The 20,713-nt window shown below is 42.4% G+C and overlaps 1 protein-coding gene across 1 annotated transcript in view; it reads right to left on the reverse strand.

Annotated features, from left to right (window-relative positions):
• Nucleotides 1-534: 534 nt before the first annotated feature.
• rtkna (rhotekin a) overlaps nucleotides 535-20,713 on the reverse strand; it is a 37,592-nt gene continuing 17,413 nt past the window's right edge. Inside the window, exons 2-11 of the mRNA XM_079689088.1 lie at nucleotides 13,402-13,663; nucleotides 11,796-11,849; nucleotides 8,468-8,585; nucleotides 7,687-7,911; nucleotides 7,046-7,140; nucleotides 5,755-5,861; nucleotides 5,451-5,582; nucleotides 4,272-4,437; nucleotides 4,042-4,146; nucleotides 535-2,819 (exon numbers count right to left, since the gene is read on the reverse strand). Of these exons, the coding sequence (XP_079545214.1) occupies nucleotides 2,107-2,819; nucleotides 4,042-4,146; nucleotides 4,272-4,437; nucleotides 5,451-5,582; nucleotides 5,755-5,861; nucleotides 7,046-7,140; nucleotides 7,687-7,911; nucleotides 8,468-8,585; nucleotides 11,796-11,849; nucleotides 13,402-13,663 (1,977 nt within the window). The 3' untranslated portion in view covers nucleotides 535-2,106. The remainder of the gene's footprint in view (nucleotides 2,820-4,041; nucleotides 4,147-4,271; nucleotides 4,438-5,450; nucleotides 5,583-5,754; nucleotides 5,862-7,045; nucleotides 7,141-7,686; nucleotides 7,912-8,467; nucleotides 8,586-11,795; nucleotides 11,850-13,401; nucleotides 13,664-20,713) is intronic.

A 20,713-nucleotide genomic window follows, 5' to 3' on the forward strand; every position in this document is an offset into this window, starting at 1 on the left:
AAGGTCTGAAAAGGCTAACATCCCTGAGGTTCTCTCCCACACCCCCCCCCCCTGTCTGAAAGGCCTCCATTGGACTCATTTATTCACTTCCTGAACATAGTGACATCACTTCGTAACACTCATGCTTCTATAGGCTAGCTCTCCAACACATTGTACGTGATAGATTAAGGGGCAGGACATCTCTAAGTGGTTGACTAATCACGACAGAGCCGGCCAGTTAACCAATCAGAGCAGACTGGGCTCTGGTTTCAGACGGAGGGTGAAAAGAGGTGCTGCAGCACAGGCAGTATGAGAGACATAAAGAGCTTTTTGAACGTTAAAGCTTGGAGACATGTCCCAGTAGAGACCCTACATACTGATATGAAGCTGAATCTGAGAAGAACAGGGCCCCTTGAAGAGGAAGCTCTCCCGCTGCAATAACGGGTGTACAGTACGTAGTGGGAAACAATAACAATCCCCTAGCTTTTCTAGTATATTATACAACATATAAACAGATCTGATTTCATGTAGATGTGTTAATAAAAAGGGTCAGTCTTGTATTGATAAAACATTTATTATAATTAATGTCATTTTTACAGATTTCCACATTTCTCATTTTATGTCCGCCTTTATGACGGCGTACATGCAGAACACAAAGCCTGCCAACAGGAGAAACTCTTGCAAGGTTATAACATTCAATGTTACCTATGCATAACAGTTATACATCTGCACATCATCTGTTAACATTATGATAATTAGGTATCAACATAGCTACATTTATAACAAAATCAATTATGTAACAAAAGAGAAAAAAAGGAGGTTTATTTGTTAATTTATAAAAATGAATTTACAGTAACAAATGCTGTTTTACTAACATTTGACAGTTTGTATTTCTTAGTTAAAAATAATCACCAGAGTTCTGAGCCCCAAGACGAAACTGTTAAAGTAAAACCAACAGTAAAAGAAAGAGAAGAAGAGATTTTACTGCACACACACACACACTCTCCTATAAGATGTATAACGGACGCCTTGAGTCAGATGACTGTTTTCTTACATAAATTAAAATTAAATACTCAAATGGCAGGTAAACCATTAGCTTGCTCTGACCTATTGATTGGCTATAGTTTCACATAATGCTTAAAAAGTTGTTTTTTAACATATGATTGGTGGATGCTTCACATTTATAAATGAAATGTCTATAATAAGGAACCGGAAAGCTTAAAAAACCCACAATATTGCATTAAAGTAACAGCAGTTTTTAATGATATTCAAAGTTTGAGTTGAGTTATTACATTTGTATTTGAATGTTTTCCTATGTATTTAGAGATATGTTACCTGTACATGTGTGGGAGTTGAGACCAGAGATCACAGTATTAACCAGTACAGTGTGTATGAGCCTTTGCATAAGCTTTCACCAGATTCATGGTTGAAACGTGAAATCATGCAGAAACAAAACAAAATGGTGCATAGTCATTTTAGGAGAACCATGTATGAATAATTAGACGCGTACACTGAAGTAGATATCACAGTTCAGACAGACGGACACCAACGCTTCCCTCCACACTTTATCATTTGAAAACTCTTGGCCGTCTTGCCTGTTCATCTCGACTCATGCTCACTAGCTTTCATAGCATAAACACTGCAAACCTTGATCACTGCAGGTGACATTTATAGAGATGATTTTGAGATCCTGTTTGTGTTGCCAGGATGCAGAGGAAAAGAAAAACCTTTATAGTTTCAGGGCGGACAGTGTGGCGAGTTCATCTGAAGTCCTTAGCTCTTAACATCACTTTCTCCCAAGCAGCATGACCATAATCATTTTTCAAAGCAAGCAGATTACCTCCCATTTAGTTCTGGACCATCTTCAGCAAAGTGCCGCCGGCAGTGATTGTCACCTGTCCTTTGTGATAGAAGGCATTCCAGTTTGCTCCAGGAGGGTCTTCAATGATCCATCCCCCTCCCCCCAGGACGCAGACCAGAGGCAGCTTATCTTCCTCAGGGCTGTGCATGTTGCCAACAGACTGTCTGGGGTCGGTTCACATATGTTAAGCCAGTTAAACCTTGATTTGATGAGAACTGTTGCCTTTAGGTCAGTGTTAAAAATGTCTGTCTGAGGCAGCACGCGCTTCACACCTGACTTTGGAGCCAGTTGCGAGGATCGAGTCTGGCCCTGAGGTTCCTGAGGCTGCGTCGGGCCGGGGAGGGCCGGGAGAAGGGGGCCCCCTCGGAGCACTCAGGGCTGTGGCGGCCCTCACTGTTGCTGGAGCTGTTGCTGGAGGTGGAGCTGGAGCAGGAGAGCGTGGTCTGGGTGCTGCGCTGCGACCGAGGGGAGCGAGAGGAAACGGGGAGCGGGGCGAGCAGCGAGGAGGTAGGAGGCTGGCAGGAGCACTGGAAGGTCCCTCCCCCTCTGAACCCCCTCCCCCGCAGGGTGCTGAGCTTAGCATCCAGGGAGAAGGTGCGTGGCCTCATGCGGGAGGGGGACGAGGACAGGGGGGGGAAGTTTGAGGAGGGCTCGGGCCAGGCGTGGCGGTGGGAGCAGGGGCTGGTGCTGCAGTGGCTGTCGCTGTCCGAGGTCAGGCTGGCGTCAGAGGAGAGCAGGCTGAGCTGGGGGCAGCGGTGGGGGCTCGCAGGGCTGCGGGGGGGGCGGTGAGGTGTGCAGGGGCTGTGGCCGGAGAAGCGGGAAGTACAGGGGCGAGGGCGGCCAGCGCTTTTGGGGTTGTTCTCCTCAAACAGAGACATCCAGTTCGGGGAGGTGCCCAGCTGGCTGCGGAGCTCCAGCTCCTGCATCCTCCGAGCCAGGATGTCCGACACCGTGCTGAGGTCGTCAGATGACTCAATAACTGCAGCAGGAGGGACGCAGAAACACTCATTACTATACAGCTGTTTACTGGGCTGGAGCATGGGTTTTCAAATGAAAAGTTCTTACCATTTGAACTGGTAATACAGCCATGACTTGGAAATAATTAAAATGTTGTTTCTTAATATTGTTTTTCATACTTAAGGCAGGGACTAGGATTTGTTTAATTCCAAAGTAATGAACATTTCGATCTCCCTGGAAGTATGGATTATGTACGGATTAGAGACGTACTTGCACTTCATAAAATGTTAGTTTGAAAAGTATTCTTAGAAGAAGAAGAAGAAGTAGAAGTAGAAGAAGATGTTTTGATATTTTTTTTAAGTTATTTTATAATGATGAATGAAACAAATATCCTGTCCTTTAATGTTTTGCATAATATTCCCACCATCAGTGATCTTATGGTGGTTTTGCAGTAAATCCTGGACTGCAACATTTACCACAACATCATTTACATGGAGCCCTACTCCTGTTACTTCACCTGTCGTTGTAATAGGACGAGAGCAGAGCGCGAATCTCAGCAGACACAGCGTTATCCTGCAGCAGAAGACCCTCAGAGGAGGGCGTGGCAAGAGGGGCTGCCAGGGCGGGGGGGAGGGGGGGGGTTAGGAAAACCGAGAGGGAAGGTTGGCGAGAGAGAAGGGGTGGAGAGGATAGGAGGTGTGCAACAGGTGGAGTTAAGTGTGTGTTTTGATGGTGGCGGGAGAAATCGATAAGGGTTTATTGTTTATTAAGGAAATGAATGTTATGGCATGATGAGAGAAGGGAAAAAGAAATCACTCAAGGATAGTTGATGAAAAACGTGGCGTTGATTATACATATTTATGAGGACACGGGGAAATAATAAAAGGACAAAAGAGACAAAGTCAAGGAGCGATGGATTCAGGACACACGAGGAAAATTGGAAAGGACAAAGAGGAACGGAGAAAGAGAAGACAGACAGTCAGCGTGTCAGAGATAAGATTCGATTCTACAGAAGTCAAGCAGCAGAGTGTGAGTTCGAGATATCGGAGAGGAACATTTTATTGTGACAGCATCTCACATGCACATAGACTGGAAGGAATTAAAGCTACACACAGTCACATGCAATGCAGACGCAATGCTTTCTCTCCCTGCCTCAACGTTTATGTTTCGTTTCTTATTTTATCGACTAAAATAATACTTTTTTATTTCACATTCACAATGATATTATCACAGTGGAATCTTACCCATTTCGTGATAGAGTGAGCCTTGTTTTGGTGTGACGGGAGTCGGTTTCCTTGGCGATGGCAGTTCAATTTTCATTAAGTCATCACAGCACTGTTTCCATTGGCCTGTATCATGAAGAAAAACTGATGTTAGCGAACCAAGCGACAACAAGATATGGGAACCTTTCTGTAGCTGTGGTTAATGTGAGTAACTGTATTCACACGCTTCCTATGTTAAAGCAAACACTTACTCATATCGTAGAAATGTTGCCAAAAGGCCTCCATCCACCGGTGTGTGTCCTCGCGGCTGTCTGACGTCAGTGTGTGTGTAACCTCCTCACCTCCGTACTGGTTACTGATACAGATATTCTGAACTTTACTTTGAGGGTCTTTCTCTGACGCCCGTATTCTGGTCTCCTGAAAAAAATGAGGGACAAAGAATACAATCATCTGCTACAAAATGACTACAATCACGAATGAATGCCAGCACTCCTGAATGAACAAAATTATGCACTGCAACAAGTGATCATTACAGCAATTGTAGTTGTGAGTCTCCACTGAAAATAAGCCCCTGACTAATAAGCCGCTAATTAGCCCTCTTCCAATCCATTTCCCTTCTGCAATTATCCAACAAAAGGTGCAGACTCCCAATTCCCACATCCTCGTTCTATTCCAAATGTGTCAAAGTGTGTTTTTGACCACTAGATGGCAGTGTTGTTCCATTCATCAGCCCGCGCTCCCTCCTCACTCTTAATAAGAGACAACTGAGTAACAAAAGGATCATACAGACTCTTCTGATGTGTCTGACTTGGCTTCAGGTCAGCTGTGAGATCAGGGTCAGAAAAAGACTGAATGAGTCACCACGGGAGGAATGGGAAGGCCCACAGGCATCAACTCAGACACAGACACAGGAAATAAGATGATCAAGGACCCATGTTACTCATATTTGTGCCTGGAAAATCGGGATGAGGGATGAAAGAAATATGATTAGTAGTTGGATGAGCCTGAAAACTGTGTCTTACTGTGTTTGCAAAGACTGGAGAACACCCTTAACAAATCTCATTTTAAAATCTTCAAAGCCTTTTATCTGGAGAAGCCTGCTCTTTTCAAGTCTTGCTGAACATTTTATACAGTTACACCTGAAAGCTGAGAGCCAGTTTCCACCTCTTGGCTTTCAAGCAGCTCTACATTGGGTTACTAGGGGATACGTTCCTTGCTGAAAGGCACTTTAATAGTAGTTACTAGGAGAAGAGCTCATTTTTTCTTGGCTCATGGTCTACCAGCTGGCTAGAGATTCAAATTGGCAGCAAATCACAAGTCCATACCTTTCCATCTTTGCTACTGATGCCTTAAGCGTAAAACAAAACAACTCTATTGGTTTTGTTAGTCAGGATCAACCTCAGGTATTTTGTTGTGCTTCCTTTGCTGACCTTGTTGATGGCGATGGTGAAAGCTGGCTCGACGTTAGCCTCTACATCTTCTTGCCGGTGGTAGCAGAAAAGGCTTGTTCCTTTTAGCACGCCGTACACTTTAGTCCAACTCTGAGGTTCACCTCCCAACTGCTGCGAGGTGGAGAAAAAGATCAGTCATGTGTGGAGTGAAAGACATGGAGAGAATCACCAAGAGAAGGGAGGAGGAGGAGGAAGAAATATAGACAGAAATAAACCAGGACAAAAGCCAAAAACTCTTCAAACCCTGAAAGGGATATTTCCCCTTTCACACCTGCCAACTTACCTTCACTTTCAAACATCCACTCATCATCTGTCGGGTCATACAGTGAGGCTGAGCTGCGAAGCGACAACACATACTGCCATAGAGCGGCAGCCAATAGGAACACTCCTCTACAGGGAAGAGAAGAGATGGGCAAAAATAAACACCATGAACAAATAAAATATTCCCACATGATATATATCTCCACACACACACACACACACACACACACACACACACACACACACACACACACACACACACACACACACACACACACACACACACACAAAAACACACACACACACACACACACACACACACACACACACACACACACACACACACACACACACACACACACACACACACACACACACACACACACACACACACACACACACACACACACACACACCTTCAGGGGACATTACATTGACTTACATGCATTTCCTGGAGACTTATCCTAACCTTAACCATAACCAACATATGCCTAACCCGAACCCTTAACCTAACCAAGTCTTCACCCTAAAATTAATGGTTCCCCTCATGGGGACCTCCAATTTGTCCCCATAAGGGAAGCCAGTCCCCACACGTGACTGTGTAAACAGATTTAGATCCCCACAAGTATAGTCATGCTAGGCCACACACACACACACACACACACACACACACACACACACACACACACACACACACACACACACACACACACACACACACACACACACACACACACACACACACACACACACACACACACACACACACACACACACACACACACACACACACACACACACACACACACACACACACACACACACACACACACACACACACACACACACACACCCTCTCAACATGCTGCCCCCCCTCTAGCACACAGAAAAGGGAAAGGGTGTAAAAGACTGGCAGCTGCAGGGAGTGTCATGAAGTGCAGCAATGAAACTTTACTACAAGCTGAAGGGCCAATGAATAAAACACTAGGGGCCTGTCTGTCGGAGGGGTCCGGGCCCTTGTTAGCCCACATCATTACAGCTTTACACAGCAGACACCTCACTAGAGCAGCCTTTATAACTTTGACCTTGATAATGGCTGTCTGTCAGAGAACATGGGGGAGGGCAGAGAAGAAGAGGAAGTAGAAGAAGAAGTGGGAGGAGGAAGTGTACACTTGGTTTAAGGGAAATTATTAGAGTGCTGAGAACAGAAGTGAGACGGTGACGAGTGAAGCACAAAAAAGAGACAGATGGCGGATTTGGCAGAGAAAAGAGAAAGATGGAGAGGCGACAGATTGATGGAGGCTGCCACTCACCGTTGCCTGAGATGGTGAGGTCATGTGTGCGAAAACTGTCCTGGATGTGTGACAGCGACATGGTGGTATGAGCTAAAAGGTGGTACTTAGGACCCCTGTCAACACACAAGAGAAGGAATACACATTCATGTTTTGGTTTGAACATCCATTTTCTCAAAACAACTCTATAAAGTATTTTTGTGTCTGAAATAAACATTATTTCACTCTTTATTCTCCCTCTACTCTCCTTATTTTGTGTTTGAATGCAGCTTGTATCCTTAGTGTTGCATTACAACCACCTTATCAGTATCTCATTTTCATATTTGGTAAAAAACATTACCAAACATTTTCTTCCTGGTCCACCTTCGCCACAGTCCAGTCTGTCCTTTTCTTTCCTTAACATTACCCCTTATTCTCTTCAGTCCCTCCATCACGTCTATTATCTTTGGTGCATATTTCCTGCAGTCCAAATGGATATTTCCCTATCATTCTTAACGCCCAGTTTAGGTTACGGTGCCATATTCTGAGTCTGGATTTTACCACACCCCTTAGTCCCAGATGTGTTTCTACTTATTTTTCTATATGAAAGCCCTTTCCCTCAGATTTGAAAGATTCTTACAGCTTCCTCCCTCCACTAAGTATGTCAAATGTTTTAAGCTTACGGTACAGAGGGAACTGGCAGAAGCAGAGGAGTTGCCCCCCCGTTGCCAACAGGACTGCACGGCCCAGGCTCCATGGCCGACCTGAACTTCTTCCCCGCCGATCTGCCCAGCGACGAGCTCAGTTTGCTGGCTAGCTTCCTGGGCGTGCTCCCTGCTGAGTAGTCGTCTTCTGAGCAGCAGCTGTACAGCTCCACACGCATCTCAAAACCAGAGTTGGCTTCACTACTGCGAATCAGAATACCTTTATTAGTCTCACAGAGGGGACATTTACATTGTTACAGCAGAAAAGAGCCACAGACAGCTTAATGTTAACTAAGAAGCATGCATACAAAAGTGTTAAAGATAAACAAATTATAATACAAAAACAGTTACATAATTTACAAAGTACACATCATGTAACTTTTCTGAAGATTTAGCAGCCAGGTATATATGGCACAGTTATTAACGGCATATATATATATATATATATATATATATATATATATATATATTGCACAAGGATTCACACATGAGGAACATTACATGAGTTATTGCAGAGGATTATTTTACTCTACAGTATTTCATTTAAATTCTGTTTAATGTTCTATTTAACATGAACATATTATTCTGATTCTTAACTTGAATCATTTTGTCAATTCAACTATTTTATGTATTTTATTGTTAAGTGTTTCATATGTTGAATTGTTTTTGGAGACATAACAATTGAATTGACAAAACCACGGTGTAGCTTTTGCACATATGACAAATAAGGGCTTTCAATCCTTTGAGATGGATGACTTACAATACGATGGTGTTGTCGAAGCAGATATCGGTGAGTGTCCGGTCCACTATCACCATGTCTGTGTCAAAGATCTCTCCTCCGAGCTGCACCAGGCAGAACACTGCACACCGATGAAGCTCTACAAAGGAAAGGGTGGGTGCAAAGAAAGAAAGTTAGAAAACAAACCTGTGATTTATGTGACATGTCAAGAGATTTCATTCAGTTGCATCACTTGAAAAGTACCTTTCAGCTCCAAAACACTATCATCGCGTAGATCTAAGTAAACAACATGTTTACCCCTAAGGCTACAGAGGGCTTATGACCTGAGCACTTAAAGGTTGAAACACGAGCGGCTCCTCCACCTGGCTGACAAACACTTCCACTCTTGTTAGTTTCACTTCAGCGGTCTTAATGACCAGCTGTGCAAAGACTTACCGTGAAGTATTGTTAGCTTGCTTTGTAGTTAAAACTGAGTGCCCTGGTTTTAATGTTACAGTAGCCAATGAGTTGAAATAATAATAGATATAGTTTAGTATATAATGACCCAGTTTAGCACTTATATGCTTCCCTGTTTATGGCACAATGACACTTAATATTCACAGTCGTTATTCCAACATTGTAAAGAAACTATCTCAGGAAATAGGCATTGGAAAAACCTGTAAAACCCTTTTTTGGGCAAGCTTCACTAGGATGATGGTTAATTCCTGTGCAGAAACCATGACATTTATAATCAAAGTAAGACTTATATTCAAAAAATAATGTTGTATTTAAAAAAAATGTGCCACATGTTAGTGTACTATCTTTATCTTTACAATCACTAATTCCTTTCGCCTCACATTTAACATAACAACTGAAAAGGCTCCTACCTATATGCTTCCTTGTGTATGGCACATTGACACTTAAAGGTGGGGTATGTCATTTTAGAGAAACCAGCTCGAGTGCGCTAGAATTTGAAACTACGCAGCCGAAATAAATCTGCCCCTTCCTTCAGACTTCCTTCCAGAGCCCCTCCTCCAACACACACGAATGCGCACATGACCAATCAGGGCACGAGATAAGTTTGTGTACAGATGGAAGGCTGACAGGCAGGTAGGCCATCCAGTTATTTTAGCCTGGCCGGCTCAGATGATTGGTCGTGCTTTTTACAGCACTACGGCTTCCACAGATGACATTTGTTTATGTATTTATTGTCAAAGCATTCATTGCTATCGGGATGTTAAGAGCATTCCATGGAATATAACAAAAAGTGTTTCTGAAATAAATGACGTACCCCACCTTTAAGACTCACACTTGTTATTCCGAGTATGTGCTCAACGCTCTGTTTGAAATGTGATTGAACACGTGGCAAATGCCGTGCTTTCCTCCTCCTCACCTCCTGGGCTCAGTTTATGTCTGGGTGTGCTTAATGACCTTGACTAACAGCCTCATTAAGTTTTGTTAAGAGTCTACTACCTGTCTCTTGAGTTCATTTACATGCACAGGTCATGCAGATTAATCCCGCTCTAGTTGCCAGGGGAGACAATGAGCTCAGGGACTGTTGTAATGATCGCCAGGGGGTTAACCCACATTGACTCTATTGAGAGGGGGAGGAACAGCAAATAATCAATCTAAATATCACCATTTGCTTAATGTCAGTGCACAGTTCAATGCTAAAATGCCTTAAAAAAACATTTATGTGAAATGGTTCACAGCAGTAATATTACACGGAAAAAAAGGAGCCCCTGAATGCAACACAGATATTTTCAAATGGCTTTATAACAGAGTGATGACGTGTTTTTAGCTTTTAGGCTAACCCAGAAGCTAGCATCGATAGGGCTTCCTTCGACAAAAAGAAAGGGGATTTTGGGTTATTGCAGAAAATAAGTTCTATGTCAAACACATTTATGATACTTATACATTTTGTACAGCAAGATAATCACTATATATAACACAACTTTTATGATTTTAGAAGCATGAAATAAATTGCCAGAAAAAAATAAGCAAACACTGCTAATAGCTAATGGCGGCTAATATTTAGCGTGATTTCGTTTAGCAGTCTCATGTATTCACTAGTTAGAAACAGCCGTTTTTTTATGAGACAATAGCTTTTGATATTTAGAAGGGGGAAATGTACTGATGCATTGTAGGTGGTATAACAACATTTAAATGTCTCTTACGCTTGTGTTAACCACAGGCCTTTTGTCAGGCATGTAACCAAATCACATTAAAAAAAGAAGTCGACTTCGAGAAAAGGGAACCAGATGTGGTAAAATGCGAACTAATTTCCGGGATTCAGGACTCATTCCGGCATGCCCTTTAATGACCCAGTTTAGCACCTGTGTGCTGCTGCTTCTCAGAGCCAAGAGACAAAGCCAGCAGCCCGTGCTGAGGGCCAGGTCGTGCTGCCAGGAGTCTCTCATAGCTAGAGAAATCTGTTCCTGGAAAATATGGAGATATGTGGTGAAGCTGCAACAGATTGTAATGATCAGCTCCAGGAACTGTGCTGCATAGAGTAGAGAAAATGCCATCCTGTATGGTCTGTTTGCACAGTTAAATGGGTCAGGGGCATTTTAAAACAGTGAAATTCTCCCATACATACTGCTAGAATACATACTGCTAGAATCCACTTCAAGACACTGGTACTTGCGTACCATGCTGCGAATGGATCTGGCCCTTCCTACATCCAGGACATGGTTAAACCGTACACCCCAGCACGTGCACTCCGCTCTGCATCAGCCAAACAGCTCGCTGCACCCGCACTGCGAGGGGGACCCAAGTTCCCGTCAGCAAAAACACGTGGGTTTGCTATCCTGGCTCCAAAATGGTGGAATGAGCTCCCCATTGAAATCAGGACAGCAGATAGCTTACACATCTTCCGACGCAAACTGAAAACTCATCTCTTTAGACTCCACTTCGAGCGATAAAATTACTAACAAAGCACTTATATACTAATAAAGGGCTGGCTTTCTAAATGCCAGTTGAGTAGCACTTGAAATGTTTGGCTCTATGAAACCTGATGTACTTATATGATTCTGTTTTCTTAAAGGTTGTATCTTCCTGGTCGAATGCACTTATTGTAAGTCGCTTTGGATAAAAGCGTCAGCTAAATGCAATGTAATGTAAAAACATAACACTAAAAATCTATATCAGTGTTTCAACCTCTAGCCAATGTTAAAGGAGATTAGTTGCGAGAAATCCCACACTCACCTCTGTGATTATACAAAGCTTTTTACACAATCTTTGAATTAGCCATTTCATAATGTGTAAAGCTAGTTCACTAAGAAGTGGATCATTATTAAATCCTGCCGGCATTAATCATTAATGCTCTATCAATGAATTTCTTCACATGCATACAGAGGTGGCTGCTCACCTCCTTTGTTCTTGAAGTACTCCGTGTCTTTCCACATGAGAGGGATACGAAGATCTGTAACCACAAGAGACAAGACCACAAAAATGTTAATCAGCCTCACTGTCAAACTCATATGTGGGCTGCACTGGCTAAAGTGTCCATAGCGAATTACTGTGTGTGTGTAGCTGTGTGTGTGTGTGTGTGTGTGTGTGTGTGTGTGTGTGTGTGTGTGTGTGTGTGTGTAGCTGTGTGTAGCTGTGTGTGTGTGTGTGTGTGTGTAGCTGTGTGTAGCTGTGTGTGTGTGTGTGTGTGTGTGTGTGTGTGTGTGTGTGTGTGTGTGTGTGTGTGTGTGTGTGTGTGTGTGTGTGTGTGTGTGTGTGTGTGTGTGTGTGTGTGTGTGTGTGTGTGTGTGTGTGTGTGTGTGTGTGTGTGTGTGTGTGTGTGTGTGGTTTGCTCTCCAGCTGAGTGCAAGGCATGCAGCGGTGGCCCCATGAACCTACACCCACTGTCTCACAGCTCATTAATATTAATTTTTTTACATTCTCATCATGTTCTAAAAACAAACAAAACAAGAACTTAAACAAAGAAAACCCTTTCTTGGTTTCCATGGTGTGAATTATCTCTCTGCAGTGCGTCAGTGATGCAAACAGAGCAGCTCCATAATCAGTCAACCGACTGCCCGCTGTCATTTTGCAAAGCGCAGCACCTTAGCTCAGCCTGTGCCTGAGAAGAGGAGCTCTGGATTGAATTGTAACATTAAAGTGAACACCAAGATCTTAATAACAGCTGGTCCATGTGGAAATATACCAAATAAATACATTAAAGGTCCCCTGTTATACTGTTTTTCATCAATACATTATAGGTCTCAGCTATATCCAGAGTCTGTCTCTGATTGGCTGAAACACCAAACAGATCATTGCAGCATCCCATAATCCCCTCTGTTTCAGCCCTGTTTCCAAAGTGCTGATTCTCTGTCTGTTACTTTAGATGAAAATAAGGAGCCCCTCCTCACGCCCCTCTGAGAGACATTTGGTTAAAAAGAACACAATGGTGCTCTAGGAGGAGATTCAGGGGATAAGGTGTGTGTGGGTGGGGGGGTTACCTTGGTTGCTGATTGGCTAATGGTTACACAAGCCAAAACAACATTATGACATCATAAAGTGGCCAAAATCTGATCAGCTCATTTTCAGACAGGTTTTTATATAAATGGATCAGGACAAAAAGAGAGAGAATATTTGTTCCTGAAACTTTCAGAATCTCTTTCCACAGAGGGGACACATGGTTATGTAGAAAAGACATGAACAAGTGGATTTAAAAAAAAAAAAAATTCTGTCTTTGTATACATGTATGTATGTACGTACTACAGTACTCTTTATTTCCTTATCTATTAATTTTCTTTTAATATTATCTTCTACATTACTTTACTTTTACCTATACATGTATCTATTTATTTAGTTATTTAATTTACTAGCTAGGACCGGGAGGGGGGGAAAGGAAAAATAAATAAGATATTGACTGTATAAATGTAAACTCATTGTGCCTGACTCAATAAAAAAAAGATTAAAAAAAAGAAGAAAAGAAGTGGATTTTGCATAATAGGTGACCTTTAATGTAAGGTTTTACTCGCCTGAGATGGCTACTTTTCCCTTGCACGGGTGTCTATCGTCCATCGGCCCTGCATCCGACGACCTCCGCGTGACCTTCTGCATGATCTGCGCCTCCTTCATCCTCTGCAGCTCCGTCATGTAGGCCATGATGCGAGTGCTGCAGGTCTGCAGGCTCTTGGACGCCTCCAGCGCCTGGTCCTTCTGAGAGCAGGCGGCCAGCAGCTTGCAGGCCCCGTCCCGCATCCGGATCTCATGGTCAATCTTTTTCTGGATGTCGCTGTCCTGCAAGGAAGAGAGATGGTGGAGAAGGGGGAAAAGTGAGGTTTAATATCAATTACATACACACTGAAATCACAAAGCACAACTATTGAATATGACATTTAGGGAGCAAAAACAAATACCAGATCTAAGCACACTTTTTGCAAAACACTACACACAGCACTGTTTTCAAAATCAAGCAATCGTAAAGAAATGTAAATTATGGATAATGATGTTGATGTGTTTGACCAATGGAGAAAGACATAATAAGAGAAGTGCAATGGGAGTATAGGCATGGCTTCTCGCTATGTCGAGAAAAAGACATCAAGAGTGTGAGACTGGAGTATATTACAGGTTTCTCGGGGACACATTAGTGAGGTGTGTCTCGGAAAGCACTCAGCACTCTGTGTTCAGAGGTGCGTGTGTGTGTGTGTGTGTGTGTGTGTGTGTGAGTGTGTGAGTGTGTCAATAGTGTTTTGGACAGTATTTAAACACATGTCCTTTTGCCCTCTCACCCAGGAGCCCACCCTCGCTGAGCAGACTCATAGATGCTGAATCATTTAGTGCAAACTTAATTTTCTCACACACACACACACACACACACACACACACACACACACACACACACACACACACACACACACACACACACACACACACACACACACACACACACACACACACACACACACACACACACACACACACACACACACACACACACACACACACACACACACCTCAAGTGCGAGAATAAAAAATGAAGCTGTAGAACATGAACGCCTGCAGCCCAAATGAGAGACTCCAGGCTCACACATCGAGCCGCGGTCCCTTTCATCTAACTGCTTTCTCAAAGACGAGGATAAAATATGATTAAACTCAATTTGACCTGGCTTATGTGGGGCAGATTGCACTCTGTATGCTTGGTGTAGTACACACACACATTGTGGACACATGCACACACTCACAAACCTAAACACATGCAGACTGTAAAGGTTCCTCAATCGGTCTGGCTCTGCCTCTGGGAACTCTGTCCAGGGTTTAAACAAATCTCTAAGCCCCTCTTGAGTCTGCCAGCAGAGCACAAACACTGTCTGCTTGAACTCAAAACAGTAGACAGTGAAGCATCGTGAGAGCTGAGAGGGATGAGAGAGCACGAAAGGGATCCAAGAATCAAACAAAGACCAAGCAGCAGCAGAGCCCAGTTGACCTTGAGTGTTGGTGCCTTTGCTCTTCCTCAAGCTTTTGAATTGTTCATTTGCACATTCATTGCCTAGGGCTCAGGAATATTGATCAGTACGGTCGTCTTTCAGGGTCTGTTACTTTGTGGTTATAATGAGCAAATGATCAAATGCCGTGCAGCATCTGCCCTACCGCTGGAGTGTGTGTGCTCCTCCTCGTCTTCAGTGATACGATAACAAGCTCACATTTTCCCCACAAATGATTTCTAATGCTCCTTTTGCCCTTCTATTCTCTCCCCTCTCTGCCTGATACATGCACATTCTCCACCTCTAATCCCTCTCCCTCTCCTCTAACTCGATGTCTCTGCCTGATTCTTAGGAATTTTTTATTCTTTTGATTTAAGCTTTTATACTTTCAGTGCTCATTTTCTTCCCCCTTTTCTCTCTCACTCCATCCGTTCCACTTCACCCTCCTCCATCGGCTTTCCTTTCTTCTCCCTCAGACCCCCCTTTCTCCTTTCTACCTGTCCCTTTGTTAGCACCAGTCCATCTCTTTGTCCCACAGAGGCACAGTGGGAGAGAAATGAATGCAGTTTGAACATTAAATTCCACATTTGGAAGCAGATTTTCGCCTCGACACAGTGCTCTTCACTTGTGTTGCTTCCGATTAACCAAAGTGTTGGAACTTACTTCTTGGAATATATAACCACCCTCGCTCTGCATGGAGGTGAACGCTAAGAGCAGAAAATCACACATTAAAGGGGCCCTGTTGTGCTTTTGCAGTTGTCCCTTTCCTCTAGTGTGTTGTATAGATTTGTGTGCATGTAAATGGTTTGCAAAGGCACACATCTCTGTGTAACTCTTGCGCTTCTATTGGCTACACATTGTATGTGATAAGCTAAGGGTGGGACATCTCTAAGCGGTTGACCAATCACAACAGAGCCGGCCAGCTAACCAATCAGAACAGAATAGGCTCTGGTTTCAGACAGAGGGTGAAAAGAGGTGCTGCAGCACAGGCAGTATGAGAAAAATAAAGAGCTTTTTGAACATTAAAGCATGGAGACATGTCACAGTAGAGGCAGAACAAACAAATGTGAACTTGAAACGAAGCCACATATGTCCTCTTTAAATCTATTCTTTCAAACCTAAACACATTGTTAGTAATGTGTCTGGCATGCATAACTTAACAGATTTCTCCACAGAAACACAGCCAGAGTGAGGAATTATCAGACCAAATGAGAGCATGATTGAGGGTACTTATACTGATGAAGATAATGATCAGTCTAGAGTCGTGTAAAATGTAAACTGTGGCTGTTGAACACAATGTAGCTACACAAATAAGCCTGCCATTAAAAAAACCTTTCACTGACTGAAAACCAATTACATTCTTGACTGCGGGACAAAGGAGATAGAATTACAGCGTCTACAAAGATGGATGGCAGATAACTGCTGGATGTCTGCAAAGTGGAGCATTTATTTTACAGATCAAGTGTTTGTTTATGAGAGTTTATTGGCCAAGTTGTTTTTAATTCATTGGAGTGTCTGTTTCCGCGAGAGAGAATGATTCATTCACATTCAAAGCAGACATGTATGTTGATTTGTATGCAGTGAATACTTAACTGATATTCTAAGAGGGTCTTTTCTAGATATCTAATACACAGTTTCTTTAGATGAGATAAGGTGAGTATAATTTATTTTTCACAAATTGGGAAATCGTTTTGTATTTAAACAAGGCATTGCACTTGAATTAAAGATAAGAAGATAGCAAATATATTCATATTACCAATGAAATGATGGATATCTAGTGTATGCAATATAACAATGCATATAAAGAAATATACTAATACCACTACTTTTTTTGATGAGTTGATTAATTGACAATAATAATGATAACAAATTAAATGTTGAAATGAATTACTATGACATGAATTATATTACATGTGTAGAAAAAATACATCTCAAATGTCAAGATCAGCTGTTTTTCAGTCTATATTTTTCACAAAGCCTTCAGTAAATTGAGGATAAAGAAAGAAACGAGAAAGCCAGCTCTGGCTGTGTCCAAATGTCATTGTCACTGTGGCACCACAAGCCATGCTCCATGCCCCACTGAGCGGGAGGCTAGTCATTATGAAGAATATATATCTCTCTCACACACACACACACACACACACACACACACACACACACACACACACACACACACACACACACACACACACACACACACACACACACACACACACACACACACACACACACACACACACACACACACACACACACACACACACACACACACACACACACACACACACACACACACACACACACACACACACACACACACACACACACACACACACACACACACACACACACACACACACACACACACACACACACACACACACACACACACGTCAGGTCTGGGAGTGACCTGCTAGGAGGAGGTCCAGTATTTATAGCAGCTAAATTAACAGGCTTCTCCTTATGGGGAATCTCAGAATAGAAGACGAGCGCCTGAATCTGACTCTAATCCACACGTCTGGCTGCGTGTCGGGTTAGCAGAGCACTAACAATCTGACACAACCAGTCACAGAGTTAAAGATTAATACACATAGGACAACAATATGGAAATATCAGAGGGAATGTACCAGTTCACACAACTGGAGGCAGTTTTATTGGAAAAGCCTGAAAATATATTTGATAAAACTCTCTCAGAAGTCTCATTATGGTTGCCACTCCCCAGACGGCTGGAGAAAATATGGAAATTCAAATGCAAATCATTATCATGTTTTCTGGGACTGCCCTGTTATTGAGGTCTTTTGGAGACACATACATTTATTTCATTTAATTGTTTATTTGAATGGGGACAATGCTCATTAATGAACACTTTAGACAAATAATGCTTCAAGTGTAAATACGCCGGATTTTAGCTTTGAGCTCATTTCCATCCGTAGTCCCTGACATACAACATATAAGAACATGACATTTATAGACATAGCAAAAAATAAATACATGATATGCAAAAGAGCAAGAGCAGCACACACACGTATTTACCACATGGCAGTACACTATATCAGAAACGACATTAAGTGCAAGAGAAGATACAAGAGATGCATAAAGTGCAAGAGGAGATACCCCTGTGTTAAAGTGCATTTAGCGGTGATTACACGTCTGTTTGTTTCTCAACCATTCTTTGAGTTGACCTTTAAAAATATTGAGAGTGGGACAATCCAGTATCTCAGTTGGGAGGCTATTCCAGAAAGAGCTGCCTTTAACGGAGAGGACATTTTGTCCAAAAGTGGTCCGTCTGTGGTGGACTTCACAGTCTCCTCTGGTTTCTGACCTAGTGCAGCTTCCAGTGTGTTTGTTGTGGATGAATTCCCCTAAGGGGGGGGGGGGGGGGGCAGTCCATGTAAAAATGTATAAAAAAACCACATACTTTTAAAAGACTTAAAATTGTCAAAACTCAAGAAATTGTGTTTTTCAAGGATGGTACAGTGGTGGTATGAATTTGGCTTTCTGTCAAACACCTTGATAGCTCTCTTGTACAGCTGTTCTATCGGTTTAAGGTTTGTGGCACAAGCAAACGACCAGTTTGTCAAACAGTGTTCAATGTGGGATAGTGTTAGGAAAATATCGCTCGACACCAGGTTGAGAATCAATAATCAGGTACTAATGTATTCTTGCAAGAAGGAGCAGAGTTAAATCACATACAAAGGATATGGGTTGACTCACACACATGGGGTATGCTGCTCAACGGAGCAGGAGAAAACATCAGGCTTATACAGTCCAAAACACGGAGATAACAACAAAGTCATAAATCGAGATGGCGCTAATATCATCTGCAGGTGTCGGAAAGACTCACGCACTTCCTTCACGCCTCATAGAAGTGAGATATTTAGGAGACAACAAGTGTCTTCTCATAAATATCAACAACCTGAAATCCCCTGCTTCCTCCTATCATTAGAAGAGGCAGCTGCAAGGTCATACGCAGTGCAGAGTCACACATAGTGCATTAAAACAACCCGTAAACAACTTGTATTTTGTCCAACAGATAGAATCAAACAGTGGAGGTATGACTTTGCAGCATTGACACTGACAGATAAGAAAGGTCTAATTTGTTTAAAATATTGCAAGCTGAATTTAATGGTATTGGATACTTTCTTAATATGTTTCTTAAAAGTCAAGTTCGAGTCCATTATGACTCCAAGATACTTGAAGTGGGGGATTAGTTCTAACTTGTAAGACATACATAAGGCCTTACAAGTTATTTTCAAAGGTCATGTTCCCATGGAGAGTAATACTTAGTTTTTTGGACTCATACCTGAAGAATGGACTAAAAAAAGACAAATATTTATTAAATCTGTTGCTGGTGGCAAGTAAAAAATCTCTTACGTTGTGGTTATCACCAGATAGCCAAACTTTAAACGCATGGATGGACATTACAATGGATATTTACAAAATGGAGAGGATAACATCATCTGTCAATCACAAACTGGAACTATTTGTGTCACGATGGACAAAGTGGACTGATTTCGTAAAACCTCATAGGCCAGATTTTATTTTTTACAAACGTATGATTTTACTGTGAAGTCCTGATCACTCCCTAATGTTCGTACTTTTTACTGTTTTTATTTGATCTTTGTGTAAAAAAAGAAAAAGGCATTTCGGACAGGCAAATGTAAGATGTACAATTACTATGTCTTGAAAAAGTGTAATTTTTTGCTGCAAAATGTCAATACAAAATATATGACAAAAAAAAAGGTGAATACACTAAGCAACAATAGGCAACACACATGTCTAGAATAGAGGACGAACCCATTTTCATTTCATTATCTATCACACAGGCATATATAACTCTATAACCTTGCAGATGTGGTCACATTGATTTCCTCAGTGTGTAAAGAGTGGCAGGTGTTTGACCAGTGGGCATTGCCAGAAGGGCTGCTTGTCTCTGAGTGTGGACGGCAGCCAGAGACAGGGTGAAGGAAGGGTGGATTGGCGACGTGCATGCTGGGTATCAAGCAGCAACACAGAGGCGAGGCGGTGCCGTCTTAGAAAACAAGAGGAGACTCGAGGGAAAGAGAAGAATAAAAGGAGACATGGGCTGACAGGGCGCAAGGTCTGAGTGTGAGAGGCAGTTGGGAGAAAAGAAAGAGACAAAAACAGGAAGTGGGAGAAAAGGAAGAAGGAATGGTGTGTAAGGTGGTATCAGGTGCTGGACTTTCAAGAGAAGACAATAATGATGGGAAAGTATAAAAAGTGTTGGCAAAAGAGAGGAGGCCATGAGGAAATGAAGAGAGAGTGTTTGGCATCAGAGAGAGAGGCGATGGGTTCATTATCAGCAAATCTGCTGCCGAGGTAAAGAAGCATGAAGCAAATGTAAATGAGCAGGCGTGGAAATAATGGGGAGAGATAGCGACTTTCCAAACTAGACAGTAACGGCTTAAGACGGAAAACTTCTTAATTACTTAGGCAATTAACTTTGAAAGATGGATATGACAGAATACAGATTCCTAGCATGATGTTTAAGGACAGTAAGCGCATACTCAGCCCATAGTGTTCTTCTTACGTTTTCTAGTTAGATAAATACAGATGGTGGAGCGGGTCGGTCCATAATCACAGAGCAACCAATGTCCACATGCTTAGGTGTCGTCAAGCAAGACAACACAAGTAAAGCATAGTTGTATGAAGCAGTAATAGTCAATAGTGATATTTGAATTAGAGAGATTATCCAATATAAACACGTCTTCCATTGGATTATATCCTGATGGAACCGTACATCAAGATGTTATGGAACAAAATAACACCAGATATTATTGAACTCTCAGAAAGAGGCAGTTTTAATTTTGTATCATTATTCATGTGATACTCCAGCTGGCAACCT

This window comes from Notothenia rossii, assembly GCF_949606895.1.
Source record: "Notothenia rossii genome assembly, chromosome: 6".
NCBI classification, from domain to species: Eukaryota; Metazoa; Chordata; class Actinopteri; order Perciformes; family Nototheniidae; genus Notothenia; species Notothenia rossii.